At 52.7% G+C, this 20,672-nt stretch overlaps 1 protein-coding gene across 1 annotated transcript in view; it reads left to right on the forward strand.

The window, feature by feature from the left end:
* The window catches only part of ESYT3 (extended synaptotagmin 3), a 45,957-nt gene that overhangs the window by 19,643 nt on the left and 5,642 nt on the right, over positions 1–20,672 (forward strand). Inside the window, exons 4-20 of the mRNA XM_045857124.1 lie at positions 2,241–2,317; positions 3,940–4,006; positions 4,663–4,752; positions 5,221–5,276; positions 6,690–6,810; positions 8,763–8,933; positions 9,626–9,708; positions 11,467–11,515; positions 11,976–12,065; positions 12,570–12,632; positions 12,755–12,817; positions 13,370–13,438; positions 14,008–14,094; positions 15,066–15,215; positions 16,991–17,487; positions 18,171–18,269; positions 18,768–18,899. Of these exons, the coding sequence (XP_045713080.1) occupies positions 2,241–2,317; positions 3,940–4,006; positions 4,663–4,752; positions 5,221–5,276; positions 6,690–6,810; positions 8,763–8,933; positions 9,626–9,708; positions 11,467–11,515; positions 11,976–12,065; positions 12,570–12,632; positions 12,755–12,817; positions 13,370–13,438; positions 14,008–14,094; positions 15,066–15,215; positions 16,991–17,487; positions 18,171–18,269; positions 18,768–18,899 (1,964 nt within the window). The remainder of the gene's footprint in view (positions 1–2,240; positions 2,318–3,939; positions 4,007–4,662; positions 4,753–5,220; positions 5,277–6,689; positions 6,811–8,762; positions 8,934–9,625; positions 9,709–11,466; positions 11,516–11,975; positions 12,066–12,569; positions 12,633–12,754; positions 12,818–13,369; positions 13,439–14,007; positions 14,095–15,065; positions 15,216–16,990; positions 17,488–18,170; positions 18,270–18,767; positions 18,900–20,672) is intronic.

Here is a 20,672-nt window from a genome sequence, read left to right on the forward strand (position 1 = left end):
GAGTGGAGGGGCATGAGCGCTGTGGTAGTCAGGGAAGGCTTCCTGGAGGGGGTGCTATCTGAGTTGGCATTTGTAGAATTCAGCAGGCTGAGAGCTGGGTTTATAGCAGAGCCTGCTCAGCTGGGCTGAAAGTCTGGTGGTGCCCGTGGGATGTGGCACTGCTGGAAGGTGCTCCCTTGCTGGCAGCAGAAGCTGGCCTTGCTGTGGCTGGTCCTGAGGAATAATTTTTATCACACCAGGAGCACCTGTCCAGGGACCTGGAGGCTGACTAGACACCCTGGCCCTGCAGGAGAAATACCTGACTCACAGCATTCAAAGCCCTCCCCATCCTGTCTCCTCCCACCTAGGCTTTAGCCCCACTCGGTTCCATTGTGGGGGTTGCAGAGGACTCCTCAGTGATCTTCCTGGGCTTGGCCAGGACCCAGTGCACTCACCACACCCTCTTCCTTCATCCCTATGAGTGTTTACAGCCCCCTCTGATTCCCGTGTCCATGCCCGGCTCCCCTCTGTGCTGTGATGACCTAGGGCCAGTGACACAACCACTCTGAGCTTCAGTTTGTTCACATGTAAAAGGAAAGGACCCACTTCTAAGGGTGGCTGTGAGGCATCACTAACAGGCCCGGCCTCAGGGCTGCTCTGCTCTGTGTGGCTGTGTGAGCACTGGCACTTAGATAGGCACCTGGCCCAGAGCACCAGAGGGGCCCAGTCCCGGCTGTGAGCCCCTCACCTCACTGTGAGCCCTGGGCTAGGAGGGCCACCCCGCCAGCACAGCACAGGCGTGCAGACAGTGGGTCTCCTTCCTTTGTGGTAGGGTCTCCAGGTGGGTGGCTGGCCCAGGACTGGGCTTTGCACAGATGGGGTCTTGGGGCTGGCTGAGCTGTCACAGGTGCCTGCAAACTGACCCCTGAGGGGCTGGGGGTGGGGGGCCAGTCACAGCCACCTCCTGCTACCTCCACACACTGGCTTTTCTGGGTCTCTAACATCAAAGCCCTGGAGCCAGGGTAGAGCCAGGTGCTGTGGGCCTGAAATTTCTGCAATTCTGGGAACCCTCTTAAAGAAAAAGAATGTAAAATATAAAATTAGGAGAAAAAATAAATATGAGAATGAGAAAATAAATCATAGCAACTTATACATTAAACATATCACACATATCTAAAACTCTGGAAAATCTACATGATAATTTTAATTAACTGCTCACCATTTCCCTATAGTACCATTTCCCTGCACCTTTGGCTCTGTGCTCTTCGACAGCCTTTTCACGTGGCAGTGCCTGTGTGAGTGAGCACCACCTTCTGTGGGGAGAACGGGAAGGTGACAGAACAGTTTCTCTAGTGTGTGGACTGAGTTGTTTCTTTAATATTTTATTATGAAGAATTTAAAAAACCAAAGATTGGGAGAATTAGCCATCCGATTGTACAATTAGCCTTTTATATTTGCTCTAGTTCATATTCATGCCTCTACTGCTCTTGTCATTGTTTTTTAAACGCACTTCAAATTAAATTCCAAACGTTACGAGCTTCACCCCAACCACGTCATCATGTGTTTCACTTACTCACATTCAAATGAAATTTGTTTTACTCTCGATAAATAACAGCCAGGCCCTACTCAATGCCACTGGACCGGAGGGGAAGAGCCTGGACAGAGTGGAGAGAAAAACGATCTAAGGGCTCAGCCCTTGGCCCCAGCGGCTGGGGACAGTGGCCCTGGCCTGGGGCACTCGAATTCCCAGGGCCAGGTCACCCAGCCAGGGACTCTGCCCTCTTCCTTCACCCTTAGGGAGCCAATCCCTACTCATCTGCCAGAACTGCTTAAACGCTACCTCCTCCCCCAGGAAACCTGCACTAACCTCTGCCCAGCCCAAGCTGGGTTGGAAGGTGTTCCCAAAGTCCCCAAATGCCCATGTGATAGTGTAGGCCACCCCCCTCAGCCCCCGCTGTCTCCTTTGCTGGCCGCGAGCCCATGAGGGCAGGTTTGGTCACCTTGCTCCTTGCCTTCTCCCCAGGCCAGCGCCTGGTGCAGAGTGGGTGGTAGGAGAGACACAAAGGTACACATTCTAGGGCAGAAAGTATCAGGGTGACGAAGGTGGACAGGGGCTGTGGGTTGGATTTCTGGGTTTGTGCCTCATCCCAGGAGTGCAGGGTCGTGTTGCTTTCAGTGGACAAAACCCAGGGCTGGGAGGGGGCAGTGGCAGCCTGGGCAGCAAGGCCTTTGCTGACCTCACCCCCTGGCATCTCTTCCAGTGCCCCAGGGTCAACGGCGTCAAGGCACACACTAACAAGCACAACCGGAGACAGGTGGTGCTGGACCTGCAGATCTGGTGAGCCCTAGAGCCCGTGGGTGCCAGGTGTGGGGTCCAGGGGCACACTCTGTGGGAACAGACAGTTTGCTGCTGGGGTGACGTATATACACTACAATTTGGGGTGTGAAAGCCCCTCAGAGCATGGCCCCCCTCACCTGTCCTGGGCTGGAGCACAAGTTCCCTGCCTGGAACGGGGAGGAGTGTCAGGAGAACGGATGGTCCCAGGGGAGCCACCACCCTCTGGCCCCTCAGCCCAGGCCTGGTGTCTCCCGTCAGACCAGGCCCTCGGCATGCTCTGGTACTGAGGCTGGGCAGCAGCGCTTCCTCAGAAGCCAGGACCGGGTCACCTGGAGATTCAGACCAGCTGCCTCTGGGAGGCTGCAGCAAGAGAGAGCAAGGGTGACAAGAAGATGCCGGGACTTGTAGCGAGGCCCAGGGAGCTCCGAGCACAGGCTGGGAGAGAACTGGGCTCTGTGTCATCTCAGAAAAACCAAAGGATGCAAAGACACATGAGTGACTAGTTCAGTGGGTTGGGCAAGGGCACTTTTTTTTGAATGAGGTTTGTAATAGGCTTGAGTTGGTGAGAAGGGAGATTGAAACCAGGAAGTCTTCCTGGAGGTGGTGCAATTTAAACTGTGTCTTAAAGGAACAAGGATCAACTCCAGAGGTTCCAGAATGTTGCCGTTCCTTTCCAGTGTCTCATATTTCCTGTCCTTAGCCCAGAGGCTGGCACAGAAGGCACATTGGGAAGACAAGGAGTCAGCTCGGGAAACACCCTCCCCATTTGGGGGCTGGCCTCAAGTGTGTTGGGTTGGTGATGGCTATTGGGCCTCCTGGCCCCAAGGCACTGCCACAGACCCTTGTATGGATGCTTGGGGCCTATCAAGGTCATCTGGTGTACTCACTCTGCCTCCCAGGCAGCTCAGGCAGCTCCCGGAGTCCCCAGGTTTTCCCCCACCCCTGACCTTCCAGGGGGCACTGAGCACTTCTGTGACATCAGCTTCCCTGCCTGTGTCCTGCAGGTATTTGATGGCCACCTTCTCCCTCCCCTCAGGACTCAGTCTTTTTGAGTCCTTTTACAGAGTCTCCTGATCCTTAGCCTCACAGGCACTCATTCTGGGCTCCCTGTGCCCATCTCTTGGCAAGTGCCACCAGCAGGACTGAGAACACTGCCTTTCCCCTCCACCACCCCCAGCAACACCCTGGGTGAGGGCTGGATGTAAGCAGTGTGGCTGCTCTGTCCTCAGGGAAGAGACCTGAGCAGAGATGGGGCAGGAACATAGCAGCGGCAGAGGGGTGGGCACTGTGCTCACCAAGAGCCCCTCCTTCACATCCATGGGGTTTCGTGGGACAGGGTGGTGCCCAGAGTTGCTATCATGATGGGCAGAGGTAGGGGTGTGCTTGGGACTCCTGGTGCAGGGACCTGGGGCTCTGCCTCCCGAGGTCTGGTCCTAGGTCGGTGTCTGCATAGAGCCAAGAAAAGCTGAGGCTGTGAGAGAGACCATGTCCGGGTGAGGCAGGGCTCAGGCTGGGTGGCTGCTGCCTGAGCTGGGGTGGGGGGTGCTGGGCCAGTTTCCCAGCCTCTCTGAATGGTGCACTTGCCCCTCTTCTCCACCTTCCTTCTCCCTCCCCACTTCCAGCTACATCGGGGACTGCGAGATCAGTGTGGAGCTGCAGAAGATACAGGCTGGTGTGAATGGGATCCAGGTGAGTGGAGCCCACTTGGACTGCCCCCATTCCTGTCCCTGGGGCAGGGATCAGTGCAGGGGAAATGGGCTTATGCTAGAGCAGGCTGCAGAAGTGGGTGGCGACACCGAACCCCAGCTGGTAACGACTGAGGGACTCCAGGCTGGAGGTCACATGGCCAGGAAGTGATGGCTGGGCCTCACCAACCTGCTGCTCAGCCTCACAGCCCCACGCGTGTCTCTGTAAAGTCCCTCAGAGAGACTTCGGTGGTCCAGGGAGGAGAGAGGTTCTGTTTACGGGGTATTGCAGACCCCATGCTTAGAAACTAAGGTGGATCAAGAAGGTGGAAATATCTCGTGGCAGGAGTACCAGAACTGAGTGTGACCCACTCCTGGGCCCCCGCTGGCTGGGCCGGCCTGAAATGTGGGCAAGGTTGCAGGCCCCTGGATCCAGTGCGCCCTGGGGAGGCAGTGGGGCCAGCTCATGGCCCCAGGGAGCTGGCAGAGGAGTGGCAGGCTTGTTTCTGAGTATGGTCCCTGTTGTGACAGCAGGTGGCCCTGGCATTTGGGGGTGGCATGGGCATGGACCTGAGTGAGACAGCAGGGGCTTCAGCCGAGTGTGGCAGGTGCAGGAGGGAGGGAGGCTGAGATCCCTCATGGGCCCCCTGTGCCATTCAGTTGCAGGGCACGCTGCGGATCATCCTGGACCCCCTCTTGGTGGACAAGCCATTCGTGGGAGCTGTGACCATGTTCTTCCTTCAAAAGCCGGTGAGCCCCATGGAAGCGAGGCAGGCCCTTGCTCCCTGGGGGTGAGCGCAGGCCTGCTGGGCCCCAGACACCGGCTGGAGCCAAGAATGGAGGCTGCCCAAGCCCACCCAGACCAGGGCACTCCACACACCTGTTCAGTGTACTCTAAGGCAGCCTGAGGTTCCTGACTCGGCTCCCCTGGAGACCAGAAACAGCTCAGACAGGAGACTTGCCAGGGTCACACAGGGTCCATGTGCACCGGCCACTCCTGCGGTCATCCTGGCAGGGAAGCAGCAGGCCTGACAGCCCTGGACCATCCTGAGCCAGGACCTGAGCAGGACTGGGAGGTGCCCTCACCGCCTGACCCCACCCCCCCGCGCCGCAGCAGGCTGGGCTCTCCATGTGGGTGGGTGTGAGGCACTCGGCAGAGGGTTCTCAGTCCTGGGCTTCTGGCTCCTTGCAGCCTAACAGCCTCCCTCTGCCCTGCAGCACCTGCAGATCAACTGGACTGGCCTGACCAACCTGCTGGATGCGCCAGGAATCAAGTAAGTGCCTGTGAGCACCACCAGGTTGAGCCCAAGCGTGGAGCTCTCAGGGGCTGTGCAGTCAGTGACTGGAGGTGCACAATGGCTGCCCTCTCCCGCTCCCTGTGTGGGGAGAGGGGAGGGCACTGGGTTCTCCCTACTCCGAGGGAGACGTGTTGGGTTGTGGGGGGCTAACAGTGTTGTTTGGGTAGACACTGTGCCTGGAACACACACACACGTGTGCACACACATGCACACATACATGCACACGTCATAGGTGAGCAGAGGGGATGATTGGATGAGATGTCCTAGAGGAGCCATGCAGGCTAATGAGGCTCCTGGCTCTGTTGGTTAGCAACTGTGTGACTTGGACAAATTACTTCACCTCTCCGGGCAGTTCCTCAGTAAAAGCGGGGCCTGGTTTCTCTGTCTTGGGGTGCCTGGGAGAACACTTAGGAGTGTGTGGTGGTGGAGTGAGAGTGGGCGTGACACATACGAGTGCCCTCTCATCCTTCTCACTGAGCGTATGCTGACAAGCCCATGCAGCCACCCCCAACCATGACCCAAACAGGCTGGGCTGGGGCCGGGTGTGGGGGCTCTTACAGCAGGCGCCAGTGAGGAGGAGCTGGTCTGGGAAATCCCACCCTCCTGGGGCTGGCAGGGAGGGGGTGCCACACTCAGAGCTGCAGGCCCCCAGCAGAGAAGGGCTCCAGCCTGTGTGGACACAGCCCCAGCAGGGAGGGACAGCTGGGCCAGCCAGGGCGCTCACCTGCTAGCTCGCCGGCTCAGACAGCTGCCCCCACCTGTGGGGAGGACCCGTTGCTAGCTCACTGGGGCACGTTCCCACTGATCTCGGCCCCCTGGGCCCCAGTCACAGGTTTCTTCACCCAAAACATGTTTACTGAGCACCTACTGTGACCAGTCCTCTTCCAGGAACTGTCCCTGCCCCCCCCTGGGGGCAGACGGAGTCAGCCAGTAGACAGAACATTTGGGTGCAACGTCAGGGCTAAGGCAGCAGATGTCAGCTGGCACCTGCTGTGCACTAGGCACTGCTCTCAGCACGTTCCACATGTAAGTCGTTCCCGTAAAAATGCTTGGAGGCGGGTATGACGATCCTCGGTTTCAATATGAGAAACTGGGGTCCAGAGGTTATCAAGCTACCCAAGGTCACATAGCTTCTCACACAGCTTCGGGTCCTCGCTCGTGGCTCCCATGCTGTGGTGCCTCAGGGCAGAACAAAGCAGGATTGGGGGTGCAGTGGTCAGGGGCTCTTGGTATGTAACACCCCACAGGCCCCTGTCCAGACAGGCTGAGTCAAGGCTGTGTCCACCCTGGCACTCTGCTCCTGTAGCTGCTCCAGGATGGGTAGAGGGGCAGGTGGCTTGGGGGAGATAGTGCCACCCCTCCACAGCTGCTCACACCCACTGTCCCCAGCGAGGTGTCAGACAGCCTGCTGGAGGACCTCATTGCCGCCCACCTGGTGCTGCCCAACCGTGTGACTGTGCCCGTGAAGAAGGACTTGGATGTGACCAACTTGCGCTTCCCTCTGCCCTGCGTGAGTACCCGCATCAGCTGCAGAGCATGGGGCCCAGTGTTGGGGGTGGTGCATTTTCACATTGAAATCCTTATTTCTGCCCTGGGGGGGGGGGCACAACACCTCGCTTTTATAGGACAAAGACTGAGTCACGGGAAGGTAGAATGACTTGCCCAAAGTCACCCATCTAGGGAGGGACAAAGCCCAGGTGGCCTTCCTTCCCGGATCGTGGTACCCCTTTGTGGCCTGGGCTGTGGACTGTGAGCAGTCACACACCCACAACCCCCACCACCCCCACTGCCCCGCCTCCCCCAGGAAACTCCGGGAGCCTCTCATCCTCCTTCAGGGACAGGAAGTTCCCAGACTCCGTCCTTGGGGTCTACTAGGAAGGAGATGTTCAGTAGAGCCAGATGTGGGGCTTTCCTGGGTGCTCTGCACCCTGCCCCCTCCATCCTGGGTCCAGCTAGGAGGCCCCTGAGGACAGTCATGTGGTCTCCCTACAGAAGGTACCCTGGCCGTGGCCCAGAGCCCTCCGGGCTGGGAGTCAGGGCCTCAGGAGAGGAGAAAGTGCCCTTTTCACCATCAGCACCAGGTATGGCATCAGCCTACAGAGGCCATGCAGGGTTGAGGGGCCAGTCAGCGAGGGAACACATACATCCTTTCGGCCTTCCCATAATGGTGCCCGGGCTCCATGCCACATTACCGGTTAGGCAGTCTCAGAATAACAATGCAACACCATCACCTACATCATAACTATTAAAAACATCGTTCTTAGGGCATATATCCCACTCAAAATGTACTGTCAAGTGGCTACTCTTTAAACATAGGTCCTCTGCGTGTGACACCAACTGCCCATGAATTTTTACATTGATTTGTTTCATTCCTTTTTCTACTTTCAGGGTTTAGTTTTTGCCTTAACTTCCTTTTGCAATCATGTAAAACGTGCATGCTTCCAAAGTCCAATATAATGAAACTAATTACATTTTAAGGAGTTCGGCTACTGTCCCTTGTCCCTCCACCTACTGTCCACCTTCTCCCTGTATGTAACAGTTTGTCCTTCCGCTGTCACCACCATTTGTTTTCCAACTTGAGCAGACCCATACATGTGGTGGTGTGTGCTGAATTCCACCCCTTTGGTAGGCGGTGGCCACACACTCCAGGTCTCCCCACCTTGCTTGATTCTGGTCAGGCATCCTGCGGCTTGCCCAGGACCATGTCGGCGACCCTTCCTCATTCTGATGGTTACACTGTCCTTTCACCGGCTCTTGATTGACAGACAGTTGAGTCATGTCTGGTTTTTGCTCAATATACTGTCATGAACAGCCTTGCACATCTTTTTAGATTTTTGCAGTATGCCTTTAGGGCTAGAAATGGGATTGCTGGCTCAAAGGGAAAATGCATGTATACTTATATTAAATAATAATAATTCCAGGCAGGAAGGCTACTAGCCCCTAAACTGCATTTCCCCTCCAATTCTTGGCTCTATTCTGCCTTAAGACACAGCACAAAATGTGCTGGGGCCTTTGTGAGCCAGAAACCCACTGCCAGCAGCGAGCAGTGCCCCCAGGGCTGCCTACACCTGGGTACTGGGAAGAAATGACCCTGGAAGTCAGTCTACGTGTAGGTTACAGAGAGGGGCTCAATACAGGAGGGGACCTCAGGCGACTGGGTTGGGCATGGTGGTTGGCACAGGAGGAAATGGCTGGAGTTGGATAAGCCATTCACTCGGCAGGTGGGAAGGCCAGCAGTGTGGGCGGGGCCTTGTGGCACAGTGGATAGGGCCCTGGGTCATCATGCACTGCATGGCCCTGGCCAGGAGACTGCTGTCTCTGGCCTCTGTCTCCCTGTCCAGACCATGGAGAGGGTGAGCTGGGCTGCGGTGATGTCTGGTGGCTTTGGCTCTGGTACTGCAGGCCTTGAGGGCTGGTGCAGCCCGTGGAGCAGTGGTGAGCCTTGGGCTTGGCCTTTTTCAGGGGGTGATCAGAGTCCACTTGCTGGAGGCGGAGAAGCTGGCCCAGATGGACCACTTCCTAGGGATCCGAGGCAAGTCAGACCCCTATGCCAAGGTGAGCATTGGCCTGCAGCATTTCCGGAGCAAGACTGTCTACAAGAACCTGAACCCGACCTGGAATGAGATGTTTGAGGTGAGGGTCTCCTCAGACACAATCAGCTACTTCAAAGTATTCCAAGCTCTGCTCTGGGTTGCGCCGGGTGTAGACAGGACACCCGCCCTCAGGTGCCAGTGCGGCAACACTGGGCCACAGGAGTGTGCCTCCGGCGCAATCCCACTTCGCCGACCAACCAGGCTCCCAGAGGTGGGCTGCTGTGGCCCTGCTGTAGGAAAAGCCCGTAGATGAGTTCCCACATCCTTTTCCCACCAGAGTCAGCTTTGTTGTTGGGTTTTCAAATCAAAGAAAGAAAACCTCCTAGAGGCAGTTCTGCCCCAACAATCCTTTCAGCCAGAGCCAGGTGTCAGGAACCTGAAGCTGTTCCTTAAATTCAGCCACAACCCCTACCACGGGAAGGGTCAGCCCCACAGCCCATTAAGGGCTCTGGAACTGCAAGCCCCATGCGGAACACACAGCAGCCACTGCACCTGAATGCCCACCCTGCCATGGGCTTGCCCTTGTTGCCTCTAATCGCTGCACCCTGCAGGGGAGGGCATTCCCCCTTCTTACATCAGGGGTTTTCCAGGCACTGAGGAGGGCAGGAACGTTCCCAGGGCTCTAAGCTGGCAGGTGGTGGGACTGGAATTTGGCTCCCCGTGGGTCATGTGTGAGGTCTGCTTCATCAGCCACTGTGGCCTGTAGGTCAGCTCGCCTCTCTCTCCTTCCAGTTCATAGTGTACGAAGTCCCCGGGCAGGACCTGGAGGTGGACCTGTATGATGAGGATCCCGACAGGGACGACTTCCTGGGCAGGTGAGGAGGATGGAGCTGGGAGAGGGGGTGCTGGGCCTTCCAAACCTCCCTCCTAGATGTCTCCTGAGTGTCCAGCCCTGGGCTGGGGCCTGGGGGTAGAGAGGACCCCCAAGGTTTGTATACCATAGGCTCTGCTTTCTGTGGTCTTGGTAATGTATCGAGTTCCCAGTTGGAGCACTGGGCAGGGGCAGAGCTGGCCTGGGTAGCCAGGTCCCCAGTGTCAGGGACCCTGGCTGCTCACTGGGGCAGAACGCAGAAACTTGGCCGTGTGAAGACCGACATGGTGACTTGGTGGGGGCTGCCCGCCAAACCTGTAAACTTACATACATGTTTCTTGGTCCTGCAGCCCCACTTCCAGACCCTATACAAGCTATACCTGACACACGTATTGCAGAACTGAGGTGGCAAAACAAAATAAGCTGGAAATAGCGCTGGCTGGGTGGCTCAGTTGGTTGGAGCATTGTCCTGTACACCAAAAGGCTGCAGGTTGGATCCCCAGTCGGGGTGTGAAGGGGAGATAACCAGTTGATGTTTCTCACATTGATGTTTCTCTCTCCTCACCTTCTTCCTTGTGCTCCTAAAATCAATAAAATATATCCTTGAATGAGAATTAAAAAAATTAAAAGCTGAGAACAGTTTGAATGTACGGCCTCAGAGGACACCGGATGAATGTTTGATAAATTTGCCAATGCCAAGCTGAAGAATCTTCTGCAGCTTTAAAAAACGACGAGTGGGATTCGTGTGTGTTGGCCTGGAGGGCGTCCACTGTGTTCCAGGATGAGGGAGCAAGCTGTTGCCAGGGGCCTGTGCAGTTTGATTCACCTTTCCAGGGAGGGCCCTGGTGTGTGTGTGTGTGTGTGTGTGTGTGTGTGTGCACAGGAAAAGGTGCGGAAGCCACGCAGCAGGGTGCTGACATTGCTCATCTCGGAGAGTGGACTGGGAGGCAAAAAGAGAATTTTACACAAATCTTCATATTCCTGCAGCTTGTTCCCACAAATATAGAATTCCAGAAAGTATGAACAAAATACAGTGGAAGGGGCACAATCCAACAGCCTAAGAAACAGCCATCAAGCAAACTGTGCTTATCTTTTCTTTCATCTTAACAAAAAGTTGCCACTTTTGTAGCGTTGCAGATTTGAAGTATAGCTTGTGATTCCGGTTTTTGGTAACTCAATTCAAGTGTGTTTTGAGCTCAAGCACACTTCTAACAGTTACACAGAATTAATTTCCCCTCTGCCTGGAGTCAGGGCAGGTGGCAGGCAGGCTGTGACAGTGAGCGTTGCCTCCTTTCACACCCCTGCCCGCTATCTATCCTGTGGAAGGCCTGGGGGCAGTTTCTGGTTGGAAAGGCATTCGGTTGTTGCAGTGACTGCAGGAGGTGGTGCCACTGGCATTTGGAGGGCCCCGGGCATGGAAGTTAAGTCCCTATGATGCACGGGCAGTTTTGCATGACGAAAATCCATCCCATTCAAGTGCCAGTAGCACCGCCACTGAGAATCTGCAGCCAGTGTGTCTGGCAGTGTCTGCTTGTTCCCCTCTGGGGATGTCAGCATGCCCAGGGGAAGCAGCACTGATGGCTGGGCAGTCCTTCCTCCGTGGAGCTGAAAGTGGTCTCCCAGTGGTTCCTTGGCAGGAACTAGATCCTGTCTCGAGGGCCCCCTCGGATGTTTGACAGTAGTTCCGAGGGATATTTGCCTCCACACCGCCTGCTGCTTGCCTCCTGGCAGCAGAGCTGACCCCACTCCCCGTGTCTTCCAGCCTGCAGATCTGCCTCGGGGATGTCATGGAGAACAGAGTGGTGGATGAGGTAGAGTTGGTGCTTGCACCCCCTCCCCATGGACAACTCTAGGAGGTTGCTTCAGCCCCCGCTAATGCTATGAAATGGGCCCCTTCCGTGCTGGCCTTCAGGGGAGAGAGCTGGGCCAGACACAGACAGGTCCAAGGGACCCGCTAGGGCCTGGGTTGGAAGAAGCTTCCCAGGAACTCCCACAGAACAAAGACCTCCAGCAGGGGGTGGTCACATTACAGCAGAGGGCAGGCTGGGCCTGGTAGGAGGGTTTTTCTGACCCAAAGTGCAGCGCGTCAGTCCTGTAACCGCATCTCCCAGACCCTCAAGCCCTGAGTCCACCCTACCTGAGCTGGTCCCCCTTTTCCCTGAGATCTGTTAGGGCTCCACCAGGTCCCAGAACTGAGCTGCCCGTAGAGGGTCAGTAGTACCTCACTGGTCCTTTCCCTGAGCTTTTCTTTTCCTCCTCGTCTCCCCACAGTGGTTTGTCCTGAATGACACCACCAGTGGGCGGCTGCACCTGAGGCTGGAATGGCTTTCACTGATCGCTGACCCTGAAGCTCTGACTGAGGTGAGCATGGGCGTTGGGACTCCCTAGCAGAAAGCGTGGGTAGGGGAGACGGGGGGAGGGGGGTCTGTGGTGGGGCTGGTCATGTGTGGGCTGTGCGCGTGGAGGGAGGGAGGGAGCTGAGCCCTGACATCTTGCTGAGTCTTCAGGCCAGCCCCACCTTGTAGGGAGCATGTCCCTTGGCCCTGTCTCCACATGGGGCAGCTCCTGATGTTTCTCAAGAGCTGGCCTGAGCATCTCAGCCATCTTCAGGGAAGCTGGGCTCCTTAGAAGCTGCATGTTAGTGCCCATCAGCCCCAATCATAGGGAAAAGCCACCCTGTGTCTGACTTCAATCTGCCACACTGCAGTCAGAGTCGCAGCCTGAACAACAAGCTAGGTTGTGAGGGATCTCATGGCCAGTCCAGAGGGCTGGCTGGCTTCCTCCTGTCATGAACAGGCTTCTTTCTAAAACCAGTCTGTCTGCCAGTGCTGGGGGCACCTAGTGAGGGTCTGTGTCTGCTCACAGGACCATGCTGGCCTTTCCACTGCCATCCTTGTGGTCTTTCTGGAGAGTGCCTGCAACCTGCCGGTGAGTGGTGACCTGGTCAGAGTGTCACACATGCCCTGCCTTTTGCCCAACCCTTTCTAATGCTCACTTGAAATGGAAATTCACAAATGTTGTGCTGCTCATTTACCCTTCTTGTACCACAGAGGAGCCCTTTTGACTACCTGAATTGCGAATATCGAGTCAAAAAACTCTCCAGATTTACCAAGGTAGGAGTGTGTATGTGGCTGGAAACTGGAGTGAGAGCAAGTCCGGAGTAACCACAGCCCACGTCTTCCGGGTGACAGGCTGTGCAGACGCAGCCCGGGGATGATGAGCTGCTGTCACCAAGACTGCTGTGTGCCACGCACTGGGCTCGGCAACTCGACCCCACATTCATGTGCCCCTGTCTCAGCATGACTGTGTCTCATTTCACTGCCATTTTACAAATATGCCCCAGAAAGTTAAGTGCCTGGGTCACACACCTGAGGGAGGAGTCAGAACCTGAATCCACCCTGTGTGTCCCCATCATCCCAGCCAGACCCTGCTCCAGCCCCGTCTTTATTTGAACCTGCCCCTGGAGTCAGCCCTGTGCAGGTGGCAGCACAGTGATGGGCCAGGGGACCTGGAGCCCCCGGGTAGTCTTCACTCGAAGGGAAGTGACTGGCTGGCCCCAAGTCCCACTGATGCTCCCGAGGGCTGGGAGGTGGGGGAAGGGGTGTGGTGTCTTGAGTGGACACCAGTGGTGCCACCCTCATTGTTGTGGATTTGCCCACTCACAGAATAAGGTCAGCAGAGACCCTTCTTCCTACGTCAAGCTGTCTGTAGGCAAGAAGACATATACAAGCAAGGTAAGACAGCTTGCTGTGTCGCCGTGAGGAAATGGGGGCCCCAACCCTTCTCAGGGAGAGAAGCAAAAGACAAGGGAATTAGCTTACACTGAATGCCAAGTAGCTGCCAGGACCCATTCTAGGCACTTTGTATTATTTTATTTAGTTTTCAGAGTAACCTCACACATAATTTTATAGTTCAAGAATCTGAGGGTCAGAGGTCAGTGACTTTCCCAAGGGCACAAGCTAGAAAGCAGAACTAGGGTTCAAGCTTAGGGATGGCTCTAAGCTTGCGTCCTTTCTGCCACCCCACCAGGAGCCCCAGTCCAGCAGCAGAAATGCTCCCCTCCCGAGTGAGCGCTAATGCTCGTATGATTTTCAGCCCCTGTAGAACTTCTTGGCAAAGCTCTCTTTGCTTTTGTGTCTGGCTGCCCACCTTGGCGCCTCCCACAAGCTGACATGTGTGGGGGTCTGACCCCTGGGCAGATGCAGAGAAGACCACCAGCAGCGCCTGGGGCCGGAGTGAGAGCAGAGGGTGCTGTTGTCCTGCCTGACCAGGCCCTTTAGCGCTCTCTCCCTCTTGTCCCCAGACCTGTCCCCGCAGCAAGGACCCTGTTTGGAGCCAGGCATTCTCCTTCTTTGTACACAGTGTGACATCTGAGCAGCTGCATCTCAAGGTTGGCCCGAAGTTGGGCTCTTGGAACGAGCTGAGGCCTGTCTACGCTGGGAGGGGTGGGAGCTCGAATGGGCCTGAGCAAATCTGGAAGGAAAGTCAGCACCTGTGTGTGGGAGAGGTTACTGGGGCCCCTGCATCTTACTGAGGCTAATGCTCAAGGTCACTGGGTAAGAGGCTATGGAAGGACAAACCCTCAAGTCCCTTGGCTCTCCCTGTAAGAGTCTTTCTGGTTGTTACACAGCACTGAGTGGCCTGTGTTGAAATCTACTCAGGACATTAATGATTTTTTTTTTAAATCCTCACCTGGGGACATTTTTTTCATTGCTTTTAGAGAGAGGAAGGGGGAGGGAGGGAGGGAGAGTGTGTGGGGGAGAGAGACACACACATACATCACTGGCTGCCCTCTCTCTCGCACGTGCCTAGACGGGGATCAAACCTACAACCTAGGTATGTGACCTGACTGGGAATTGAACCCGCAAACTTTTGGTCCATGGGATGATGCTCCAACCAAATGAGCCACACCAGCCAGCGCAATGATGATATTTTTTAAAAATAGATTTAATCTTCACAAAAGATCTGTAGAAAAGAAATATCTTTATTTTACACATGAGCAGAAGCTTCAACAGTGACTTGTCTAAGACCTCATAGCCAACAAGTGGTAGAACTGGGATCTTTGGGGGTGGGGGTGGGGGTGAGCCCTGACTGGATTTCCCGTCATGGAGCAGGCCCTGGGCATTTGACAGACCTACCTCACACAGACCATAATTGCCTCCACCCTGAGTCTGTCTCTTCCCGAGTGAAGGCAGGGACCATGCCTGGTCCCACTCCCAGTTTTTAGAACAGGACCAGAGGCCAATAGCAACACAGGACATAGTTAACTGAAGTGAATTTAGACTTCGCTGGGACCCAGAGAGTGGTGTCAGTGAGGGCGGGGTATGATTACTCTCTGTTTGTGACTGGCCCGCTGCCCAGGTGCTCGATGACGACCAGGAGTACGCTCTGGGAGTGCTGGAGCTGCCCCTGTGCCAGATCCTCCCCTGTGCCGACCTGACCCTCGAGCAGCGCTTTCAGCTGGACCACTCGGGCCTGGACAGCCTCGTCTCCATGAGACTGGTGCTTCGGGTAATTCTCTTCTCTCAGCCCCCAGGGGAGGCGGGGTGGAGCTCTGGCTCTGGAGCAAGGTAGACTGCCCCAGCACCAAGTGCCTGCTCTATGCTGGGAAGAAGCTAGGAGATGGATTCATATTTTTCATCAGTTTTGGAATATTGTCAGCTGTTATCTCTTTAAGTATTGCTTCTCCCATTCTTTTACTCCTTCCTTCCAGAACCCCTTCCATGCTGAACCTTCTCATCTATCTCCATGTCTCGACCTGACCTTATCTTCATATTTTTTCTATTTCTTTATCTCTTGGTGCTACATTCTCACTTCCTCTCATCCGTCTTCCAGTCCACTCACTCTTTCTTTGCCTATGCCTAACCTGCTGTTTAACATGTTCATGGTCTGTATTTCAAAGACTGTTTTTCATTTCTAAATATACCTTATCTTTTGCATTGTATTTTATAATCTTTTCATGTTTCTATTTCATTTTTAATCATTTGAAAATACTCATACAATGGAGGTCTGCTAATCTGAAGATCCTGGCAGTTTAAATTTGCTATTTGTTGTGCCTATTGATGCTTTTTCGTGGTGACTCATTTCTGTTTGGCAACTCGGGCTGCAAACATGTGGTCAGTGTTCCTTTGTAACCTGAGTTGAGGCTGTTCACTTCCAAGGAGACTCTGTGGTTGCTGCAGCCAAGAACCCCAGGGGCACTATAAGCCTGGGTTCTTTTTTATGCTACTTTTTTGGGGTTTCGAGATACCAGTAGTATAAATTCATATGGGACGACCCAATGCATATGAGAGAGGTCTATAAGGTACCCTATTTTTAGGAGAGACTTTATTTCCCCCAGCTAGAGTTCAGGCTGAGGCACACTCACTTCTGGCCATCATTCTTTGCTGGGGGGTAGAATGTTTATCCTACGCTTTTTCACTAACGAGATTACACCTTCATAGGTCCTCCTTCCAGCCCCAGCCTCACAAGATCAAGGTCTCTTCCCCTAATCCCTTGGATTCCAGGGCTGATAAATGACTCTAGGAAAGCTTAACCATTACTTTTTAGTTTTACCCTTTTAAACCCTATGGATTTTACTTACTTTCTTGTGAATTTAACTATGTATTTAAAAGGATGTTTATTTTATTGGGGCATCTCTAACAAGATGTTTTCCAGAATATTTTAAACACTGTATCGCTGGCAATGGAGGCCCTCAGGAAGGGTCCTGATAATGAACGAATGGGTGGGGGAAGGAAAGGAGAAACGCAATGGCTGAGGTTTGAAACTTTGGTGCTAGGACCCACAGGGGTGTGTCTGGCTAGGAAACACATTTTAGGGAAAGCAGTGGTGAATCAGGTGACAGCTGGAATATGATCATTTCTAGAAAATAGCTGGTGGCAGATGTGAGGTAAAGGTGAGGACACGAGTAAAGGTGTGGCTCTGGGAGTCCTCTGCACAGAGGGAAAGTGCGTGCTGAGAGCGGCCAGGTCTCCTGTAGTCAGTATGAACACAGAGAGAAGGGACCAGGACTGAGTCTTCATGAAGACCCACTAGTGAGGCAGGAGAAAGGGAAAAGATAGAGAAGCACTGGTCAGAGAGGGAAAAGGGCAGAGAAAGGTTAAGGAAAATATGGTCTAGGGGCAAAATTACATTGGGTTGATAGGAAGGAACTGAGAGTTTGAGAAAACTCTTCCTCTCAGAAGAAAAGGAGAAGGAACCATTTCCCAGAGGTTCAGGTGAGAACAGAGGAGGAGAAAATGGGAGTGTGGGCCCAGCCCATAAACATCCCTGTCGTCTGCTTGCAGTTCCTACGTGTGGAAGAACGAGAGATGGGGAGCCCGTACACAGGACCTGAAGCCCTAAAGAAAGGCCCTCTGTTCATTAAGAAGGTGGCCACCGACCAAGACCCCAAAGCCCCGCCCCAGGAAGAGGGCCCTGTAGACTTGCCATGTCCCCCAGACCCCGCTTCTGACCCCAAGGAAGCCTCCAAGAGCACCACAACGGGAACCGGTGCCACCAATGCTGCCACTGAGCCCACACCCCAAGAGGCAGGCCCAGAGCCGAAAGGCAAGGACAATGCCAAAGGTTTCTGTGAGCCCATGGGGGAGAAGAAGACTGCGCCCGCCATCTTCCTGACTGTCCCAGGCCCCCACTCTCCAGGGCCCATCAAGTCACCCAGACCCATGAAATACCCCGTCTCCCCATTCGCATGCCCCCCCACGAGGCTGGCTCCCAGCATGTCCTCGCTCAGCTCCCTGGCCAACTCCTGCTTTGACCTGACAGATATCAGCCTCAGCATTGAGTATGCACTTCTCTGCTTAACCTTCTCTAAAATTCACCTGCATGAAAAATAACTCCCTGGATGGAAAAGTACCTGTGAACTGGCTTTTCTGCTCAAGCTCTGGTTTTTCACAGAATGGCTTTATGAGAGGCAGCACAGTGTGGTAGAAAGCACACAGGCTGGGGTGGAGGAGGGGGAGCACAGAGCACGTGTGCGCCAAGTGGTCTGGTGTGGCTCTAGCTATATACCAACTGTGAGGGATCCTGGACTTGGCTGGTAAGTCTCCGTACAGGAGAAAACCTTCCTAAATTCTAAAGAGTTATATTGATATAATAGAGAAAGTTTAGAATATGGAATTATGCAATCAATGACTGCCACTTAAGTGTTTACCATAGGCTTAGCATGTTATGTGATTTAACTTGATCTTCACAATAACCTTACGAAATAGACCTCATTGTACTAAAGGTCAAATAACTCGCCTAAGGTCCAAAAGAAATCATAATATAAAGGCAGATCCCACTCCAGGCTTCATGCTTGTCCTGTGGTAAAGTAGGGTAATTATACGAGAATGCTGGATGGAACTGACTTCCAACTGAAAAATTTTAAAATTAACCCACGTGTTCTGAACTCGGGACATGCTCTTAGGGGTTGGGGGAGCAGCCAACACTTGTAACGGTAACAGAAGTGACACCCTTTCTTTACAGAGGCAGGGATCTCTGGCAGCGGAGGCTGGGTGAGATTCAGCTCACCGTGCGCTACGTGTGTCTGCGGCGCTGCCTCCGCGTGCTAATCAATGGCTGCAGGTAAAAGGATGCTGGGGCCAGGAAAGGTCCTTTGGCAGCACCAGGTGACCAAAAATCAGAATGGGGACACTTGAACAATGGCAGGTGTGGGCAGCCCTTAGGTAGACAAATAATACAGTGAGAAGGAATGAGCTTTGAAGGCTGTCATGCTGGGAGCAACAAGGTCCTCACCAGTGCTGGTGGGCTGCAGAGCCAAGGGCTTTGCTATGACGTAAACACTGCAAAACTGTCTTGGGTGGTGGGAGCCAGTCCATTTTCTCAAGTGGGAATCAATTTCCTTTAGATGGAAAGTACTTGGTTCTACTCCAAACTTCACAAAAATACATTGTTTCAAAACAATGATGTTTTGTCTTCCAAATTCTGCAGACTTTTGTTCTATTGGTCACAGAGACTAAGGGGCACTTTTGTCCTCAAGGCCACCTAAAGCCGAATGGCTAGTACAGCTTTCTCCAAATGAGTATTTTCAATGTTTGAAAACCAGGACCTTTTTTCCTTCAGAAACCTAACACCCTGTACCAGCAGTGGAGCTGACCCTTATGTTCGAGTCTACTTGTTGCCAGAAAGGAGGTGGGCAAGTCGTAAGAAGACCTCAGTGAAGCGGAGGACCCTGGAACCCCTGTTTGATGAGACGTAAGTGGGCCAGCCGGCCTGCCTGGAGCACCTTGTCCGTGCAAGCACTTACTGAGCACCTGTTGTGTGTCTGGCAGCCTGCCAGGTCATGGGAGGGGTTAGGGCTAAATAAGACAATGCGGTCTATGCCTTCATGAAGCTTCTATGTACTTTAGTGGAAGAAAAGGACTGCTGGGCAGTTTAGCAAAACAGCTAACTCTTTTCTTGCTTATAGGGCCTAAATTCTTCATGATTATGTAGTGTTCCATACCCTTTCTCTTTAAATGAAGCCTCTTTGGCAGTAAAATAATTTGAATCTGGTCAAATATATTTTCTTTGACTCTGTGTTAATGCAGCAGTTAATAAATATACTGTGAACCTAAGGGCCTAAAATTTCCTCCAAAGCTCCAAGCTCTTTGGCCTGTCCTCCCTCCTGCAACAAAGCCTAGGGGGAAGGGGAAACAGATGCCCTCCCATATCCTTGGGGGCACTGCTTGTTTTTGATGGCTCTGCGGTGGCAAGTCTTATCCTTCTTGGTTTCAAGTTGTCCTCAAGGTACAAAAGCCAAAATCTCATCATTGTTTCTTTCTGCTTCAGGATCCTGGGAGGACATTTCTAGCTGGTTCAGGAAGATATACCTGCTAATTCTGGTTTCCTCATCTTGGAATAACTACTCATTTTAGATTTTACTTCCCTTGCCTTTGGGATCAAGTTCCCAAAGACTCCTCTGATATTCAAGTCCCTAAGTCTAATGCCTATGTTTTCTGCTATGCATCTTACTGTTCCAGGCCTTATATTCAAGTCTTTAATCCATTTTGAGTTAATTTTTGTGTATGGTATCAGCAGCCTAGTTTCACTCTTTTGCATGTGGCTTTCTGGTTTTCTTAGCACCAGTTACTAAAGAGAACTTCCTTTCTTTGTTGTATGTTTTTGGTTCCTTTGTCAAAAATTAGTTGCTCATATACATGTGGTTTTGAGTTCTCAATTCTGTTCCATTGGTCTGTGAGTGTTTTTCTGCCACTACCATACTGTTTTGATTATTGTAGCTTTGTAGTAGAATTTGAAGTCAGGGAGTGTGATACCTCTGGCTTTGTTCTATTTTCTCAGGATTGCTTTGGTTACTCAGGATCACTTGTTCCACACAAATTTTTAGTATTTTTTTGTTCTATTTCTGTGAGAAATGCCATTGGCATTTTGATAGGGAGTGCATTAAATCCATATATTGCATTAGGTAATATGTACTTTCATTTAACACAGTTAATTCTTCCAACCCATGAAGATGGAATAATTTTCCATTTGTTTGTGTCTTCTTCAGTTTCCTTCAACAGTGTTTTGTAGTTTGCAGGGTAAACATCTTTCACCTCTTTTGATAGGTTTATTCCTAGCTATTTTCTCCTTTTTGTTGCAGTTGTAAACAGAATTGTTTTCTTCATTTCTCCTTCTGACATTTCATTGATAGTATATAGGAATACAACAGATTTCTGTATATTAATTTTGTATTCTACAACTTTATTATTGTTTCTAATATTTTTTTGAAATAGGGTTTTCTTATATACAGAATCATGTATGTCATCTGCAAATAGTGACCACTTTACTTCTTCATTCACAATTTTGATGCCTTTTACAAAGTGGAGCAAAAGTAGGTTTACAGTTCATATGGAAAACACAATTAATAAATAATACAAGAATAAACTGTTTCACATACAACTATAAACCTACTTTTGTCTCACCCTGTATACCTTTTTCTTGCTAGGACTCCAGTACTCTGTTTAACAGTGACAAGAGTGGCATCCT

Source organism: Phyllostomus hastatus, unplaced genomic scaffold, assembly GCF_019186645.2.
Source record: "Phyllostomus hastatus isolate PE091 unplaced genomic scaffold, TTU_PhHast_1.1 phas_scaffold_129, whole genome shotgun sequence".
NCBI lineage: Eukaryota > Metazoa > Chordata > Mammalia > Chiroptera > Phyllostomidae > Phyllostomus > Phyllostomus hastatus.